Source organism: Filicampus tigris, chromosome 13 (assembly GCF_054856515.1).
Source record: "Filicampus tigris isolate MCC_2025a chromosome 13, RoL_Ftig_1.0, whole genome shotgun sequence".
NCBI lineage: Eukaryota > Metazoa > Chordata > Actinopteri > Syngnathiformes > Syngnathidae > Filicampus > Filicampus tigris.
The window spans coordinates 5,976,852-5,995,374 of NC_141229.1; the positions used below are offsets into that span (position 1 = coordinate 5,976,852).

At 41.2% G+C, this 18,523-nt stretch overlaps 1 protein-coding gene across 5 annotated transcripts in view; it reads left to right on the forward strand.

Moving 5' to 3' along the window:
• Positions 1–18,523, forward strand: part of myo10l1 (myosin X, like 1) — a 40,545-nt gene that overhangs the window by 14,794 nt on the left and 7,228 nt on the right. For 2 of the 5 annotated variants that reach the window (XM_086049282.1, XM_086049283.1), the window contains exons 3-36: positions 688–846; positions 1,316–1,503; positions 2,231–2,365; positions 2,730–2,854; positions 3,474–3,487; positions 3,564–3,648; positions 3,723–3,829; positions 4,559–4,688; positions 5,043–5,161; positions 5,244–5,390; positions 5,504–5,604; positions 5,827–5,893; positions 6,204–6,296; positions 6,375–6,443; positions 6,517–6,599; positions 7,147–7,249; positions 7,968–8,048; positions 8,464–8,588; positions 9,017–9,131; positions 9,793–9,899; positions 9,984–10,269; positions 10,774–11,049; positions 11,707–12,177; positions 13,305–13,428; positions 13,505–13,646; positions 13,913–14,017; positions 14,310–14,405; positions 14,829–14,922; positions 15,076–15,131; positions 16,006–16,142; positions 16,722–16,916; positions 17,688–17,845; positions 17,933–18,056; positions 18,144–18,292. In XM_086049282.1, coding sequence (XP_085905408.1) covers positions 688–846; positions 1,316–1,503; positions 2,231–2,365; positions 2,730–2,854; positions 3,474–3,487; positions 3,564–3,648; positions 3,723–3,829; positions 4,559–4,688; positions 5,043–5,161; positions 5,244–5,390; positions 5,504–5,604; positions 5,827–5,893; positions 6,204–6,296; positions 6,375–6,443; positions 6,517–6,599; positions 7,147–7,249; positions 7,968–8,048; positions 8,464–8,588; positions 9,017–9,131; positions 9,793–9,899; positions 9,984–10,269; positions 10,774–11,049; positions 11,707–12,177; positions 13,305–13,428; positions 13,505–13,646; positions 13,913–14,017; positions 14,310–14,405; positions 14,829–14,922; positions 15,076–15,131; positions 16,006–16,142; positions 16,722–16,916; positions 17,688–17,845; positions 17,933–18,056; positions 18,144–18,292 — 4,566 coding nt within the window. The remainder of the gene's footprint in view (positions 1–687; positions 847–1,315; positions 1,504–2,230; positions 2,366–2,729; positions 2,855–3,473; positions 3,488–3,563; positions 3,649–3,722; positions 3,830–4,558; positions 4,689–5,042; positions 5,162–5,243; positions 5,391–5,503; positions 5,605–5,826; positions 5,894–6,203; positions 6,297–6,374; positions 6,444–6,516; positions 6,600–7,146; positions 7,250–7,967; positions 8,049–8,463; positions 8,589–9,016; positions 9,132–9,792; positions 9,900–9,983; positions 10,270–10,773; positions 11,050–11,706; positions 12,178–13,304; positions 13,429–13,504; positions 13,647–13,912; positions 14,018–14,309; positions 14,406–14,828; positions 14,923–15,075; positions 15,132–16,005; positions 16,143–16,721; positions 16,917–17,687; positions 17,846–17,932; positions 18,057–18,143; positions 18,293–18,523) is intronic. The other 3 variants (XM_086049284.1, XM_086049285.1, XM_086049287.1) reach the window with 3 other exon arrangements.

Consider the following 18,523-nt stretch of genomic DNA (forward strand, 5'->3'; position numbering starts at 1 on the left):
ATCAATATTTTTTTACTCCGTTGGGGTGCAGTCAACCATTCAATATAATTTTCGGAAATTAAGAATATTGTTCAAAAATTGATCTGTTGTATTTTGAAAACGTACAAAGTACATCAACCAAATTGTATGATTCAATTCAGTAAAGGAAATTAAAAAATATATAGTTTTCATGGGTTTCACCTGGCTAAAAGGTAGTGATGGCCAAAACATACCGTTTAATGTAAACGGTATGTTATTGATGAATTTGGAAATGACAAAATCCCCACCTTTGGGATATTTCATTTATTTACATTAATCCAGCAAAAATTGTTGAAAAAAAAAGGAAGTGAGGTGGACACAAACAGCCACTAAGTAGAGCCCAGGGGGTTCAGCGACTGTTATTGCAACACACACACACACAGTACGTAACACAAACATACCCACACATAGGCTGTGACATTAAATGCACCCTTTTAAAAGGCCGTAGTTTCTATTCTTGGACACATTTGAAGCAATGAATGGATGACCTTAACAGCCATTATATCCTATCAGGGTGTGCGTGCGTGTGCACGGCTGTGCATGTTTGACCTAATTACGCACTCCTAGTAGTCGCATTTAGGGAAGGAGAGGCCTTAAAATTATGTACAATGCATGTAAAAGTGTATGTCAGTTGTAATCGACACGTTTCTGTCATGCGTGGCGTGCCAGGTGCTGTACCTGCAGCAGGCGGAGGTCACCAGGGAGCGTGTGTACGCCATGCACCAGTCCAGCGTGGACGGCGTGGAGGACATGTCGGCGCTGGCTGAGCTACACGAGGCGGCCATCATGCACAACCTGCATCAGCGCTACCAGAAGGACAACATCTATGTGAGGACTTGCAAATATGTCCATTATGGGCTATCTCTAATTTATATCAAGTGTAATTCGGCCCTCAACAACTAGATGGCGGCACACTTATTTAGTTTGAGAGAGTGTACATTTGAAATTAAGCAGTAAAATGCCCTCGTTTTTAGCCATCTCTGGGGGCGGCCATTTTGTCTTCTGTCGACTGAATATGACATCACAACTGCTCACAACAGCCGTGATTGGTCGTTGCGAGCAGTTGTGATGTCATTTTCAGTCGTCAGAAGACAAAATGGACGCCCCCGGAGATGGCTAAAGTGGATGTTTGAGTGACTTCCTCTTAAAAAGGCTAACACTGTCACCATGACGAGTCAACGTAGCCGCTTCACATTATTGCCAAACACAAATTGCTGCCAGTTGCCATAGCGATAATTAGCTAAGTAGGCTAACGTGCGACGACGTGCCCCAGTTAATTGGAGATGATTCTTTTCAGACAAACATCGGTAGCATCCTGGCGGCCGTCAACCCTTACAAGCAGATCCCAGGTCTGTATGACCCGGAGCGGGTGGAGCTGTACTCCAAGCACCAGCTGGGCGAGCTGCCGCCGCACATCTTTGCCGTGGCCAACGAATGCTACCGCTGCATCTGGAAGAGGCACGACAGCCAGTGTGTGCTCATCAGGTCAGCTCTCGCGACGCAGACATTGTTGGCATTTTGTTTTAACTTGCTCATTTTTTGGGGGGTTTACAGTCGTCTTGATTTAAGGGACCAGTGCAACATCTGAGGGATTTGTGCTGGTTTCATTTTAACCTGTGCAACTTTTGGGGGATTTATGGCAGTCTAATTTCAACCTGCACAACATTTGGGGGATTTACTGTAGTCTTGTTTTAATTGGTTAAATTTTTGGGCTTTTACCATAGCCTTATTTTACCCTGCACAATTATTTGGGGAATTTACAGTTTTAGCCTGGGCAATTTATGGGAAATACGGTATAGTGTTATTAATGGTAGTCATGATTTAACCTGCTCAATTATGGAGGATTAACATAGTTTTAGTTATTTTGCAAATTTTTTGTGCGGATTTTATTTTGTTTTATTCTAATTTGCCCAATTTTGGGGGTTTTGCTCAATTTTTGTGGGGATTATGTTTTGTTTTATTCTAACTTGCCCAAGTTTGGGGCTTTTATGGTAATCGTATTTTAACTTCTGGGGTAGTTGCGCTACTCAAATTTTTAACCAGTGCAACTTTTGGGGGTTTTACAGTTGCAACATTCACCAGGCTTTATGGTAGTCTCATTTCAAACCGTGCAATTTTTGAGGGATTTACGGTAATGTCATTTGAACCCGTCCAACTTTTGGGGTAGGGAACTGTCACTCAAAGCTTCAATATCAATTTGTGTGCGTGTCAGTGGCGAGTCGGGGGCAGGGAAGACGGAAAGCACCAAGTTGTTGCTGCAGTTCCTGTCGGTGATGAGCCAAAACTCAGCGGGGACGCCGCCGTCGGAGAGAACCACACGCGTGGAGCAGGCCATTGTACAGAGCAGGTATGTTTAATGTATGCAATACTGTGGAGCGACATGGCAGCGTCTACTGGAAAGACTAATCGTTATTAAGAGACAACAAAAATGGTTAAAAACGCCATCTCCACGTTTCATGAGATCATCGTCAATGCTGTTTAAGTGCTTCGGTAAGTGCTGCTGTTTTGTTCAGCAACAGAGTTAAAAAAAACTAAGCTTCTTTCATTTCCATGTGTCAATGACAGACATAAATTATTACTTACTGTTTATGGGAAAATGTTTTTCTTATTTGAGGGAGGTGTTTATTTGACGAATAAAACACTTGTTTTGAATTGCAGCATCCCTTAAGATTTATCCAGAGAGTTGTGAGTACCCCCCCTTCTCTTCGCAGTCCTATCATGGAAGCGTTCGGGAACGCCAAGACCGTTTACAACAACAACTCCAGCCGCTTCGGGAAGTTCATCCAGCTTCACTTTTCCGAGAGCGGCAACATCCAAGGAGGCTGCGTCATCGATTGTATCCTCTTCGGACTAAAAAATACCTAACCTCTCACACACGTAACAATAAATGGATCAATATCATCAGGAAGTGTGTATGGCGTCCTCACCACAATCAGTCAGTCACAATAAAAATGGAGCATAACAATGAAACTCTGAGGTCTTTATTGAGGCCGATGCCGATTACAATATTTGGCAGAATAAAATTCCAATAACCCGTTCATCAGCTGATTAATTTAACAAATACGCAGCGAATAAAATAATTTCAGTTTGGTCACTTAATGCTTTCAACAATAAGGATATTACAGGCAGAATATTTGAGTGTTTTACACAATACTTTGTCGTATTTATTTAACTTTTGCTGTCTTATGTTGTAATGTATTAGTGTACAAAAACCCCAACAACAATCGGAAAAAAATCCGCTGATTCTTAGCTGATTTTAAAAGAGGTAATATTGGCCCAATTAAATCGGTTGGGCCCTAGGTCTTATTATCAGTGCCAGTACAGTCAACTTGCTAACCTAATCATGTTGCGAAATGAAGGGCCACCGTGTGCTAAATAAATGCTAGCATTTCGTCCATCCTGTCAGCAAGCTCACATATTTTGCTGCTGACTTTCCTTGACTCGCGATCCGTCAGATTTACTGGAAAAGGTAACCGACTTTGAATTATTTGTGACAGGTTCGGTTTGTTAACGGTAATGTTGACGTTTGGGTTGATTGGTCACAGAACCGAGTGGTGCGACAGAACCCTGGAGAACGCAACTACCACATCTTCTACGCGCTGCTGGCGGGAGCCAACAAAGAGCATAAAAGTAAGTTTGCTTGCATATCAAATTTGATTGAATTTCCCCTTCTTTCAAATTCATTTTATTTTTGATTTGGTCAGGTCTCTACTTCCTGGAGGATCCAGCGGAATCTTTCCACTACCTCAGCCAGTCGGGTTGCTTGAAGGATAAGAGTCTGAATGACAAAGAGCTGTTTAACAGTGTTATGGTGAGTACATAACATATAATCACAGCATATTGAAAAAATAACCACGGAGCGTTTTTCGTTCAATAAATGATTTTTTTCCCCTTATATTTGGTTATAAAATTTCATATAAAATTGTCATTACGCTTCTTTGTTAATTAGCATTTAGGAACATTGGTTTTTTTTTGTTTTTTTAATCAGTCTTTAAAAAATGCGTTTTAGATTTTCTTGCTTTTTCTAATGTTAAATGTTAAATAAAGAAAAATAATTTGCCATTTTTAAATTTTCAATTTACCAGATTATTTTTTTTATTTTTACTTATTTATGTATTCATATGCATAAGTATAATTTAGTTTTTCAGAACATTGCCAATTGGTATGGAGAATTGTTTACATCTAATTTCGGTTTTACTTGTTTTTATTTTTGTAGCTAATTTACATGTCATTTATTTACATATTTTTATTTCTTTATTTTTACAATATAAAATGTTCCCTATTTGATTAAGTGTTCATTATAATCACCTTTCTTTGATAGGTGGGGAGAAATGTTTAAATGTATTTTTTCTTTTATATTTGAATATTTTAAGCAAAATATTTTTTAAAAAGTGATTTTGAATATCATCCCTTTTAAATTTTTTTCTTTTTCAATTACGAGTACAATATGACTCGATTTTCATTCTAATGAGTTCCAGTTGTCCACAAGCAGCGTCCATTTTTCCTTCTCAAATATGGCTTCTTGTGTTGTCGTGAGCAGGAGGCGCTGAAGGTGCTGGAGTTCTCCGAGGAGGAGATCAGGGACATGTTCAAGCTCCTCTCGGGCGTCCTGCAGCTCGGCAACGTGGAGTTCATGACGGCGGGAGGGGCTCAGATCACCACCAAGCAAGGTCGGTGGCAAGCTCAAAACAGAAAAAAAAGACACTATATTTATTAACACTATTGGATAAAATTAGTCTCCTTACCTCAATTGATGTGTGTTAAAAAATATATTATTAACGGTAACTTACTCTGTTGCTTTAACTTATATCTGGATGCTGCAGTATTTTACTGCACACATTGCTGCATCTTCTTGCTGCCCTTAGTCTCCTCTTGGATAAAATGTATCTTCTTACCCTGTTTACTGCAGTAGCACAAATACTCCACAGTCTCCACTTTGGTGCAAAGCTACATCGTCTTTCTGCCCTCAGTCTCCTCATGGATAAAGTGTGTGTTTGTGTGTGTGTGTGTCTTGTTTTTTCCAGTGGTGACCAACGCCAGTGAGCTGCTTGGCCTCGACGCCTTCCAGCTGTCCGAAGTGCTGACTCAGCGCTCCATCATCCTGCGAGGGGAAGAGATATGCTCGCCGCTCACCATCGAGCAGGTCATTAAACACTCGCCAATTGATTTTCCCCCAAGATTTATTTCCTCACAATGCTAACCGCCCTCCCGTGGCGTTGTCACAGGCCGTGGATTCCCGGGACTCTGTTGCCATGGCGCTGTATTCCCAATGTTTCTCCTGGATCATCCTCAAGATCAATCAGAAGATAAAAGGGAAGGAAAATTTTAAGTCCATCGGCATCCTGGACATCTTTGGCTTTGAGAACTTTGAGGTTTGTATGAGCACGGCAAACACACTTATTTAAAAAAAAAAAAAATTAAAAACATCACACGAATGGTCACGCATAAAGTATATGCAAATGAGTCTGCGTGTGTCTACGTTTAGGTGAATCGCTTTGAGCAGTTTAATATCAACTACGCCAATGAGAAGCTACAGGAGTACTTCAACAAGCACATCTTCTCCCTGGAGCAGCTTGAATACAACAGGTGCGCTTTGTCCATTTTTGTTTGACTCAAATCATTAGACTCCTTTGCTTGTATGCACCACGCACGCACACACATGCGCACGCACATCCCCCCACACACACACACACACACACACACAAAGTTGACTTCTATTTTTTCTCCATACTGCTGCAAAAAGAAAGGCTTGTTTTGTTTGGGGGCACGGTATCTAATGTCCTGTTGTTTTTGTTGTCATCTTCGCAGGGAAGGTGTCCAGTGGGACGCCATCGACTGGATGGACAATGCCGAGTGTCTTGACCTCATAGAGAAGGTATTATTTTTAAATGCAGAGCAGTTACTCAACCGCAAAACTGGAGTGTTGGGCATGGTGCCGTCGACCTTGTTTGTCATTCAAACAGCCGAGTGGGTGTGACTAATTTTCTCATTGGGTGATGGGCCATAAATGATTGAGCCCCATGAAATCTGCCTAGCAACTAACGTGCTCAGGAAAAAATAAATTTGCCATTTTAATATTGGATTTCTCACTGCCCTACTTCCGTGGTATGCTTTTATTTACACGTTTATGTTTGTATTATTTTTCGTGGTATCTTACGACGCAACAACTGTGCTTGGCCCTTCAGAAATTGGGCTTGTTGGCTTTGGTGAATGAAGAGAGTCGCTTCCCCAAAGGCACAGACTTCACTCTTTTGGAGAAGCTTCACAGCAGACACTCTGTGAGTTACTGTCTTTTTTTTTTTTGTAATGTGACACAATACAATGCAGACAACACTGACGTTGATATTTTGTGGCAGACCAACCCTTACTACGTGAAGCCCAGACTGGCCGACCATCAGTTTGGTATCAAACATTACGCTGGAGAGGTGAGTAGCGCTCGTCTTTGCTCCTTTACGCCGTCCAGTCGACGTGATGTCTTTTGCGCCTGGGCGGCTTCAGGTCCTGTATGACGTCAAAGGCATCCTGGAGAAGAACAGGGACACGTTCAGAGACGACATACTCAACATGCTCAAAGACAGCAGGTAGGTAGACAGTGTGTGACAGACACAGCAAAGATCCCCCCCGAAAAATGTCCTATTTCACTGAACCTCGCCAACATCGTTATGAATGAGAATATGAAAGCAAATTGTTTAATTATTTTTTAGTAGGATTATGTACCGATATTTGCATTGTGGAAACTGACTACGCAATTTTGTTTACTTTGAATAGCATGTGCCTCCATTTTTGGGGATATTTATTTTATATTTTATTTATTGAAATAAAAAGACGTAAATTAGAATAAAAAATACTAGAAATATTTAGATTATAATATTTGTATTTGATGATTATTTTTTATTTACATAAAGAAAATTTTAAGAAAAAATGTACAAATCTTTTCATAATATTGGAAATAACTAATCCATGTATTTTGTTATGATCAAGTTAATTGATCCATACAAACAAAAAAGCCAGACTTTCTACCATCTCATTGATTTTCATTTTAGTCAGATTTTGTAGGGAAAAATGTATTATGTCTGTATTTATTGCATTTATTCATCCATAAACATTGATTTTGCACAATGTCTCAAGGTTGGACTTCATCTACGACCTTTTTGAGAAGGTGGGCAGCAGGAACAATGAGGAGAAAATGGGAACGGCGAGACGCAAGCCCACCGTCAGCTCCCAATTCAGGGTGCGCACACTAAACAATGAAAACACATAATCAAATTGAAAATCAATAAATAGTACAGTATTTATGCCTTGAGATACAAGATACATAAATGCCTTGAGATACAAGTTACCCGACTTTTGTCATTTCAGTTGATTTTTGCCTTTGACTAATCCAGCTATCAAACTAAACATAAATAACATGTGATATATGAACACAAACAGTGAGGCAACACATATAAACAGACAATATCACAGTGCTTACAGGCATATATTCTTTATCCTCTGCAAAAGAAGACTATCATTGCAACTTACCGAGTCACAGAATAGTGGCAGTGTAAATACAGACAAATGAAAAAGAGTGGCTCTCTTGTTTGTTTTTGTATGGCTGCATTATACTGCCCCCAGTGGCCAAGGTGGGGACAGCAGAAAGAGCAGCAGCAAGAATTGAATTGAAGCTTTAAATCATGATGCATAAACCCCTGCATTTCTTTTACATTCTGTTTAATAACGTTTTTACTCATCTGATTTTTAAGTACTATTGATGAGTGCTAACTTCCTCTTGAGAAAACATTTCGAAAATTGTTGTTGTTTTATTGGGAGGCTGGGATTAATGGCATTTCCATTCATTTTAATGGGGAGAGATGATTTGCGATATGAGTGTTTTGAGTTACAAGCGTGGTCAAATTAAAGTAATATCTGAAGGCACTACTGTACACTGTATTTTTTTTCCTCCCCTGCAGGACTCCCTGCATGCCCTCATGGCCACTCTGAGTGCATCCAATCCTTTCTTCATCCGCTGCATTAAACCCAACATGGAAAAGGTCAGTCTGCTTCTACCTCATGAAATTAACTTTTTTTTTTTAGCTCTTTAAATTAATTTTTAGAGATTAGTGTTCATTTAAAGCTATTTCAATGACTTGAATGTGCAATTTTAGAACTTCAGATGAAACTATCATTTTGTTTTTACTCGTTAGAATAATGTTAGCTTGGATTTTTAGTGCTTCGAATAAAAAAAGTCTTCATATTGGCTTCAAACTATTGTTTGAACCAAAAGTCTTCGCCTATTCCTATCACCGCGCTTCTTAAAAGATTTGAGGGTAGCGGCATGTATCATCAATTGATAATGATTCATGTTGAGCAGATTAAATGGAACATTTTTAATGCTTTGAACAAAATTAGCATTGATATTTCGTAGTGAAAATGAACTTATCTTTGTTGGGGTTTTTTTGCTGTCAGAATCCCAACGTGTTCGACCCAGAGGTGGTCCTCAACCAGCTGAGATACTCTGGGATGCTAGAGACCGTCAAGATCCGTCGCGCCGGGTTCCCTGTCCGAAGAACTTTCAAAGACTTCTTCTTGCGGTGAGTCATTCTAAATCCGACCTCATGGGTCCACCCACAAACAGCATTGCATTAAATTGGTTTGTCAAGATACCACTGTGTATGACATACGGTCGCATAGCATCAAGATGTGTTAGTGGCATAACATAAACATTTTGATTAACAAGCTAGCAATAGCATATAGCATCATTTCACAAGTGCATTGCTTACCTTGGAGCAGACTAAAGTGAACCTGTTGACTTTTGTGGGTTTTAAATGATTATGTAGACTGTCGTTAGTAGCGTAACATTAGCAATTTGGCGAACAAGCTAACAAGCTAAGTATACCATTTTTTTGGTGTATACCGCTAGTAGTACATCGCTTACGTTGGTGCAGACAGAAATGTACTTGTTGATTTTTGACAGATTCAAATGACTTTAGTTTCAACCTGCATTCATTCTTCTTGCCAGTTATAAAATTATTTCCAAGGAGAAAGTGGCTTTAGGAGATGACAAGAAGAGGACCACGGATCTTCTGACTAAATACGACAAGACCAAGAAGGAGTGGCAGCTGGGGAAGACCAAGGTAAGTTTTATTTCCAGTTAGACCAGGGGTGGGCAAAGTACGGCCGGGGGCAGAATATGGTCCGTTCCATTCTTTAGTCAGGAGCATATGTCAGGATTACATCAGTGTATCAGGAGTCCCGTAATATTTGTTGCATTCATTTAGCAAGGATTGCTTCTACTGGCTGTCATTTTCACAGATTGTGATTTTTTCTCAGATTTTGGCATTTTGCCAAATGACAAAAGAGTTTCAGTAGTTTAATAAATGTGTTTGATGATTATTCATTTAATAACATTTAGAATATATAGGTCATTTTGAATTGAATCTGTTTAGTAAAATAGTGGTCAAAGTCCAAAGAGTCAAAGTCGAAGCTGCTGAAGTCAATTCTTACTTTCACTTTCTGGGATGCTTTGCAAGTGAAGACCCCTCGTTTCATGGGCTCGGCCATCTTGGAAACTGGAGTTGGCCCAGTGTTGCACTGATCAATCAGGAAACGTGACGAGTGTAAAAAAGGACTTCCCCGCATATACGGCTGAATGATTTTAAAAACATTCTTCTTGTGATTTTTTTTCCCCCCTCAATATTGCGATCAATATTTCAAGGTCTTCTTCTTGTGTATTGTTTTTAACAAACACAAGCAATCAATTAATCTGTTAGATGCCTTTTGCTGTTTCCTGGCCAGGTGTTCATGAAAGAGTCTCTCGAGCAACGCTTGGAGAAAGACCGTGACGAAGTGCGACGACAGGCGGCAATGATCATAAGAGCTCACCTTCTCACCTTCTCGGCCAAGTAAGACCCTCGTATTACTTCCTTTTTACAGTTTTTTGTTTTTTTTAACCTGTGAAAACTGTAATAAAAAGTTGTGTCATTTAGGAAACACTTCAAGCGAATGCGCGCCAGCACCGTCACCCTGCAGAAGCACCTGCGCAGGCACATCCAGCGAGGCCGCTTTGTCCGCCAGCGCAAAGCGGCGCTGGTGCTCCAGAGGCACCAGCGAGGCCAAGTGGCCCGAGCCCGCGTACACAAGCTCCGAGAGGAGAGGAGGAAGAAGGAGGAGGAAGAGAAGAAACAGACAGCGCGGGAGGAGGAAGAGGAGCAGGAGACGGAAGGAGACGTGGAGCAGGAGGGAGCCACTGAGGGGACCAATAAATCCTCTCAGGCAAGTTGGGAGTTTTTCTGGTTTTATCAGGATGAGCGTTGGATTGCAATCACATAAAATGAAATAAAATAGGAAAGTAAAGAAAGAACAACTTTTAAAAAAGTAATAGAATGAGATGTAAGCCATTAATAAATCCAGATCAAATGGAAAACATTTGGAAAATTGCGGGGGGAATCCAAGCATGGAGAGGGTGATTAGATAAAACAACAACTGAAATCAGAAAGCAATTGACAAAAAATTAACAAAATAAAATTAAAAAGTGAGTTCTAAATTAAGATGTTGAAAAAAAGTAATGAATTGAAAAAAAATGGGAGGATTTTTTTTTAATGAGGAAAAAAATGGGAACAAGGGAAAAAATTGTAATTTGATTGCGAAAAACTTCCGCCCTCATTTCTATTCATTTTATTGGGGAACATTTTGAGATACATGCTTTGAGTTTTGAGCGGCAGTCCGAGAGGTCCGTCATTTCCCTGCTGACATAGCGTAATCGAATCTTCTTTCCAGGACGAGGCGCGTCAAATGGAGGAGATCCTTCAGCTGGAGCGCGAGATCGAGCGGCTGCAGAAGAAGCGCGAGGATGAGGTGTCGCAGCTGTGCGAGTCGTCCAAGCAGGAGCTGCAGCTACGCCGCGACGCCGAGCTCAAGCGCATGAAGAAGGAGGCCTCTCGCAAGGCCACGGGCCTCATCGACCTGCTCAACTTCAGCGGCGTGGATCCCGCTCTGGGCGAGGCGGCGCAGGCCAAGGTCGACGGCGCGGCCGAACCTCCCAAAGCCGCCCGGGTGAGTCTGGCTGTCGATAGCGCATCTTCATTTCAGTCACACGTGAAAAACATCACAAGGTATAAGGGAACAATGGAGATGGATTTTTTTAGGTGCATGCCGATTGGCAGAAGAAAATTCTGATAACCGATTAATTGGCCAATTAATTAAAAAAATGTATAATGAATAAAGCTACTTCTTTTTTGGTCACTTAACTCTTACAACAATAAAGATATGACTTACAGACAGAACGTTGGACTTTTTTATTATACTTCGTCCCTTAGTTTTGTTTAACTTGACTACAGAGAGAGAAATTGGCAAAAATTGGCCTGCAAATATTTTTTTTTGGGGGGGGGGGGGGGCTTTGAATGTCGTTATCTTTGTCTTATGTTGTAATATGGTCATGTTTAATTACAGTGCCCCTGCGGACCCCCCTCTAGCTCCGTAAGTGGTTAATTTTCTAAATGTAAAATGTAGTTTCAGTTAGTTGTTTAAAAGCACCCTTGTAATGAAAAAAATAATACATTTGCGTTAGTTTAGTTTTCTTTAATAACCTTGGTTACTACCCACCTCTCATTATTATTGTATGTTTTTAAACAGTACAGTATTGTAGATTGTTGTATATCTTATTTGAAAACCTGTTACAATTATTTGGCTTTTTTTTTGGGCGGGGTTTAGGCTAGCACCGCCCCACAGCCTGGCGCGTCCAAGGACGAGGAGGTGGACGAGGGTTTCCACGCCGAGGAGGAGTACATCCCGCTCCCTGATTTCCCCCCTCCGGCAGAGACGGACACGCCCATGGATCAAGCCATATTCGCCCACCTCCCTCCGCCGCCGCCGGCGTTCGCCGAGGGCATGGTGCCCCCGGCTCCACCCGCGCTCCCGCCAGAGGGGCAGAAAGCCGAGCCGGAGAGGAAGGTGAGCATGGCGGACAGTCTGGTGGACGGCGAAGAGCCCATCTACAGCATGCCCGCCGACACCGAGTCCGACTACGACCAGGAAGAGGAGGAGGGCTCGGTGACAGCCGGCGATGACAGCTCGGTGTCGGGCAGCAACCGGGGCAGCGCCGCCGTTGCCGACGAAGAGCACCCGCGCAAGTCCACCTGCACCAGTGTCAGCGCCGAGTCCTACCGGGGAAGCTCCGACTCTGTGAGCAAACGCACTCACGCATGTGCACGCAGAAACAATAGAAGGAATTTTAGGGAAAATGATTAAGTCCAAACAGATACAATGAGGGAAAAATGCATGGAAAAAGAATTAAAATGAGAAAGTTTAGAAATATACAAAAAAGGAAAGTAATAGTAGTAATTCCAGCCTGAAAAAATTATTACAGAAAAAAATGTGAATCACTTCAACCAGATAAAATGAGGACATTTAAAAAAAAAAAAGAAAAAAAAAGTAGAATTCCAACCGGAAGAAATGTAAAAAAAAATAGAAGACAAGAAAAATAATGGGAAAAAATTTGAATCACTTCAACCAGATAAAATGAGGACATTTCAAAAAGAAGAAAAAAAAGAAGAATTCCAACCAGAAGAAATGGTTCTTACCAGATAAAAGTGGGGAAAATTAATGGAGAAAGGATGAAAATGGTAAGAATTTTATAAAATGACATTTTAAAAAGAGACTAATACTAATTTTGACCTAATTGTATAATAGAAAAAAAACGATTAATTCCCACCCGATAAATAGAAAAAAACGTTTTTTAATAAAATGGAATATGAAAAAAATATTTTCGTAATTAACAGTCTGACCAGAAACAAAACTAAATGAAATACAAAAAACAAGAAAAACGAAAAAAGTAAAACCATGTAAAAAGATGCAGAATTCTTGTCCCCAACCAAAAATAAATCATATTTCTGACCAGAAAGGTAAAGAATTTGAAACAGAGTTTGTGTACAGACTTACAGGACACACACTAACATGTATGTGCACAATAGTCACACATTTGAGTGTACACGCACACGTGATAATAGAAACAATAATGGAGAATTAATAATTCAAGCCAGATCAAATGGATTTTTCTAAATGAAAGAACAATAAAAAATAAATGGGAAAACTATCTGGACAAGCGTGAAGCTTAATAATGGACTGCCCCCTGTCGGTCAAAATTGGAACTAAGCCTTGATTTCACTCAGTATTCACCCGAAAGTCTTCCCGATTCATTTATGCACTTAACTTGAAAATGACAAAAATGGAGTTAACACTCCCGTTCTCGCGGCTCATACTCACATGCATACTTGGCCTTTCGTTCAGTCATGTGACTATCGTGGCTTCAGTATGCAGGCAGCGACGACGAGCACGACGGCATGATGGACACCGACGAGGAAGCCACAAACGGACGAGTGACATTGTTCAATGGCAATGGGCCGCCGTATTTCCACGGTTACCTCTACATGAAAGGTGAGGCTTTACCTCATCTGGCCTTACGTCATCACGATTTTCTGACTCAGTCTCCCCCCACCCCCACCCCGTGCAGCCGGCTTGATGATCCCCTGGCGGAGGCGCTGGTGTGTGTTAAAGGACGAGACCTTCATGTGGTTCCGCTCCAAGCAAGAGTCCCTCAAGTCGGGCTGGCTTTACAAGAAAGGAGGAGGCCTCTCCACCCTCTCACGCAGGTTGTTGTAGTTGTTACCATGCACGCAAGACACACGCTCGATCGCTAAATGTGTTTGCATTTTGGGGGTTTGTCAAGTGTACTCTACTGTAGGTCAAATTAATGGAAGGGAAAGTGACAGCGACTTCCTTAATTTTGACAAGAAAAGTCACAAAATTAAAAAGGGTGTTAAAGAATTTCCATTGATAGTTGCCTGCAGTGGTTTTCTGTGGGCTGAGGTGAAGCTGTGTGGTTCATGCGCGAGAAATCTAACTGTTGGTCTTTTAACAGGAACTGGAAGATGCGCTGGTTTGTGCTGAGGGACAGCAAGCTGATGTACTACGACAACGACAGCGAAGAGAAGCTGAAGGGAACCATCGACATCCGGGCTGCAAAGTAAGACACAAATGAGAAATGGAATAAATTTCCATCCGTCCATTTCTATCCGGGGGTCGGGTCGCGGGCAAAACACCTTTAGCGGGGAAGCCCAGACCTTCCTTTCCCCAGCCACTTCGTCTTCCGGAGGGGAGCCTCCCGCCTCCAGTTAGGGGGAAAATGAGGTCGAAAATTTGTGTTCAACACAGGTGGTTCTTGAGCTGTGCTCCACCATGATACAAGTCAGGGGGGGAGTAAAAGAAGCAAAGCTGAATATCCTCTTTTTTTAAACATGTTGCATTTGTGCACTCAGAGAGATCGTCGATAACCACGAGAAGGAGAACGCTCTGAACATCGTGACGGACGAGAGGACCTACCAAGTTTTTGCAGAGTCGCCAGAGGACGCTAGGTTGGTTGGCGCTTGCAATTATGCCGACTACAGCGGTAATTATTTATTCACGACAAATATAGTATTTGTATTCATCTGCCAGTGATATGAAGTGACAGTCAGGCAGAAAGAAAAGCCCATGGGTCCTAAAAAAGTGATTGTTGAGAAGAAGCAGATGAATTCATGCTTTCAATTTTACGTTGTGTGTGTCGTCGACTTCTACGATATGTACTATACTGAAGCACAAGGTCTCGATAAAGAATATAATGCCAGCCAAGGGTGTGAAAATAATTTCCAAGCGCCCCTCTGTCTGTGAAAAGATGGAGATGTTTCTCATGTGACTTATTTAAAATAGGTGCTTTGTCTCAATAAAGGTGGGGAAATGTTTGTTTACAAGACGGTTTTATGCTAATTTTCGCTATACCTCTCTCTGTTTATGTGTAGCGGTTGGTTTAATGTGCTCAGCAAGGTGCGAGTATGCACGCCCGAGCAGCTTCTGGAGATGTCTCACGAGCAGGCCAACCCCAAGAACGCCGTGGTCAGTCCATTCATACGACATTTCTTCCTTTTATTACTATTCCCTGAATGCTACGAGTAGACACTAAGTGGTCACAACACTGGGTACAAGAGTGCATCAGCGATTGAGAATGACTTCCGTATTCATTGGTGTTGATAAATGTTTTGACCTCAGGGCACGCTTGACGTTGGCCTGATTGACTCTGTCTGTGCATCGGACAATCCTGATCGGTGAGTTTCGTTTTTGTTAATTGCCATAGTTCAAATATGTATGTGCTACTGTATTTTATATATATTTCTTTTGTTTATTTGTTTGTTTTTTTCAATTACATTTTTGCGGTCCTAATTTTTTCAATCATAATTCTTACATTACAATGTTTGTATTACTTTTGAATTGTTATTTTAAAAATAGGTTGTTTCATTTTTCTTATTTTACACATTTTTTAATTTATGATAGTAAACATTGTTTTAGGTTTGTTAGTTGTTTTATTTGTTGATGGCTTTGTATATAAAAATATATATATATATATATATATAATACAATGTTTTTCTTAAATGCTTTAAAATATTTTACTTTTAAAACATTTTTAAAATGGGATTTTATGGTTTCACTTTTTACGTTTTTTAATTTACAACGAAACAATATCTTTCAGGAATATTTAGTATTACTTTCTTTTTATTTTATATGATTTAACTTTTTAAAATCTAATTCGTTTGGTTTTGTTACAATATTTTTTTAATATTCTTTTTTTTTAGATATTTTGTTATTATTCATAAACTTCAATGAAGATAAGGATCTATTCTTAAGGGTATTCCTGGGGAAATTACACGAAGCAGACACTTCATTAGGTACATTTGCACAATCTAATGATATCCAGTACAGGATTTCAAACAAAAAAAATCTTCCTTTACGATTATAATGCTGTTAAATGAAATCTGACAGGTTACTCATTTGATCACAGGTTTATCTGATCTAGTGGTAGGTGAGTCTAAAAAATTGCATAAGATCATAGAAAACATTGATTTTTGTCCACTTATTCCTCAACTGAAAAGCAAACATGGCCATCTAAGTGATGTTAAGTTGCATGTTTTTTTGTTTTTCCAGGCCCAACTCCTTTGTGATCATCACAGCCAACCGTGTGATCCACTGCAACAGCGACACGCCCGAGGAGATGCATCACTGGATCAGTCTGCTGCAAAAACCCAAAGGCGACGCTAGGATCGAGGAGTTCCTCGTTAGAGGTGACGCAGCCATGGAATTGCTTTAAAATAGTAACTTAAAAAGTATCAAAGTAATGAGGTACAAATATTGAATTCCTGGACTTAAGTAGATTTTTTTTGTTTTTTGTAGTTTCAAATACACCTACTACAACATGAAAATGTATTCTACTTCATCTTGCATCTTTCTTATGCAGACACTGAAATATATCATCTTAAAGCCTCCGGTGGCTGGAATCAGGCGTTGCCCTGCTAGTAGCTGGTGACACCAGCAAGACCTGCACTAAAACACAACAAAATCATGTTGCTGGATTTTTTTTTTAGGGCCATGTAATTGTGCCACATAACCACTAATGCATACAAAGGCGCTCAAGTGCTTTAGTAGCGGGGGTGGGGGTGTCTCATGACCGATGCTGCGCTGAGCACTGTTTAAGCCATGCTCCCAAAAATCTTGAATCTATAGAGTTCTTCGTCTTCAGCGGCTATCTTGAAACATGTACATGCGTTTGGAAATGAAGCTCAGAAATTCTTTTATAGGGTATTTGAGTATAGAATACTTTTGTCACCTCTGCCTCTTTCCCCCGTGTCTGTTCACCTTTCAAGGTTGGCTCCAGAAGGAGGTGAAGACCAACGCCAAGAGCACCTCGCTGAAGCTCAAGAAGCGCTGGTTCGTCCTCACACACAACTCGCTGGACTACTACAAGAGCTCCGAGCGCAACTCTTCCAAAATGGGCACGCTGGTGCTTAATTCGCTCTGCTCCGTAATCCAGCCGGATGACCGAGTGCACAGGGAGACGGGTGAGGAAAAAAAAAAATGCCGCCACCGAATAAATGCCGTTTTTTTTCCCCCATCAGGCAAAATAAGAACGAGAAGCAACTGCAATGGCTGCAGTTTGTAGATGCGGTCTTTGACACAGTATCGTTCATTCTTTGTGGAAAAATGTTTTCAAAATACTTGTACAGTAATTCCCTTTCCATTGCCGGAGTTTAATTCCAGGCCTCCCATGAGGCATGTTTTTATAACATTTGTGTAAATGAAAAACTGTTCTCAATTGCCTTACGTTGTTGAATGAATTAAAAGGGAAGTCAACCCAAACACATTTTTTTCAAAAATATGTTCCCACGAGGCCCACTAGTTGAAACACGGCATTCTGATTAATTTTGCGTTTGTGAAATATTAGTTAAGCAGCAAAATCCACTCGTTTTTAGCCATCTGTGCGGGCGGCCATTTTGTCTTCTGTCGATTGAAAATGACACCACAACTGCTCACAACGACCAATCACGGTTGACCCGTTGTCTGAATCTGAGCAGTGATTGGTCGTAGTGAGCAGCTGTGATGTCATTTTCAGTCGACAGAAGACAAAATGGCCGCCCCCACAGATAGCTAAAAACGAGTGCATTAACTCTTATTCCACAAACGCAATATTGATCAGAATGCCCTATTTCAACTAGTGGGCTTGCATAGAACATATTCTTGAAAGAAAAAGGTTTGTGTTGACTTCCTTTTTAAGTTGAAGTATTATTGTTATTATTGTAACATAATTAATTGTGGCCATCTTTGTTGTACAGGATACTGGAACATCATCGTGTATGGCAGGAAACATTCCTACCGCCTCTACACCAAAATGCTGAACGAGGCCATGAGATGGACAGCCGCCATACAAGGCGTCATTGACAGCAAGACCCCCATCGAGACTCCGACTCTGCAGCTCATCAGAGACATCAAGGTAAAACCGCGATTGACAATGTTAGATAAGTCATTATTTAACAATGGGTTAAGGCTGAGGGCTCTTACTAACATGCTGTGATATTAGCAGGAGAACAGCGTGAATCCGGAAATAGTGGAGCAGATGTACAGGAGGAACCCCATCCTGAGATACACTCAGCATCCACTACACTCACCGCTGCTGCCGCTACCGTACGGCGAAGTCACCAGCCGTATGTTTTGTTACACTCTCCTTCCGAAAACAACTTCACGGTCTCCCCAATTCTCCTTCCAATGACAATTCCGCTAAATCTGTGTAGTGCAAAGGCAGCAGGGCTATGCTAGCCTGCAGGACGAGGCGGTGCGGGTTTTTAATTCGCTGCAGGAGATGGAGACGTTGGCAGACACGGTGCCCATCATCCAGGGCATCCTGCAGACCTGCCAGGACCTGCGTCCTCTCAGGGACGAGGTTGGTACTTCTGACTCAGACTCAACAACCCGGACCGTACCAACTCAACCAACACGACCCGAGCCAACCCGACCAACCTGACTGACTGACGTACCCAATCAACCAAACTGCCCGACAGACTGACCGACACAACTAACCCAGACACGAACCCATCCAGAGACCAAGCCAATCAATCAACCAACCAACCAGCCAACCAAAAAACAAACAAACCACCGAATCCAGTCCAACCCA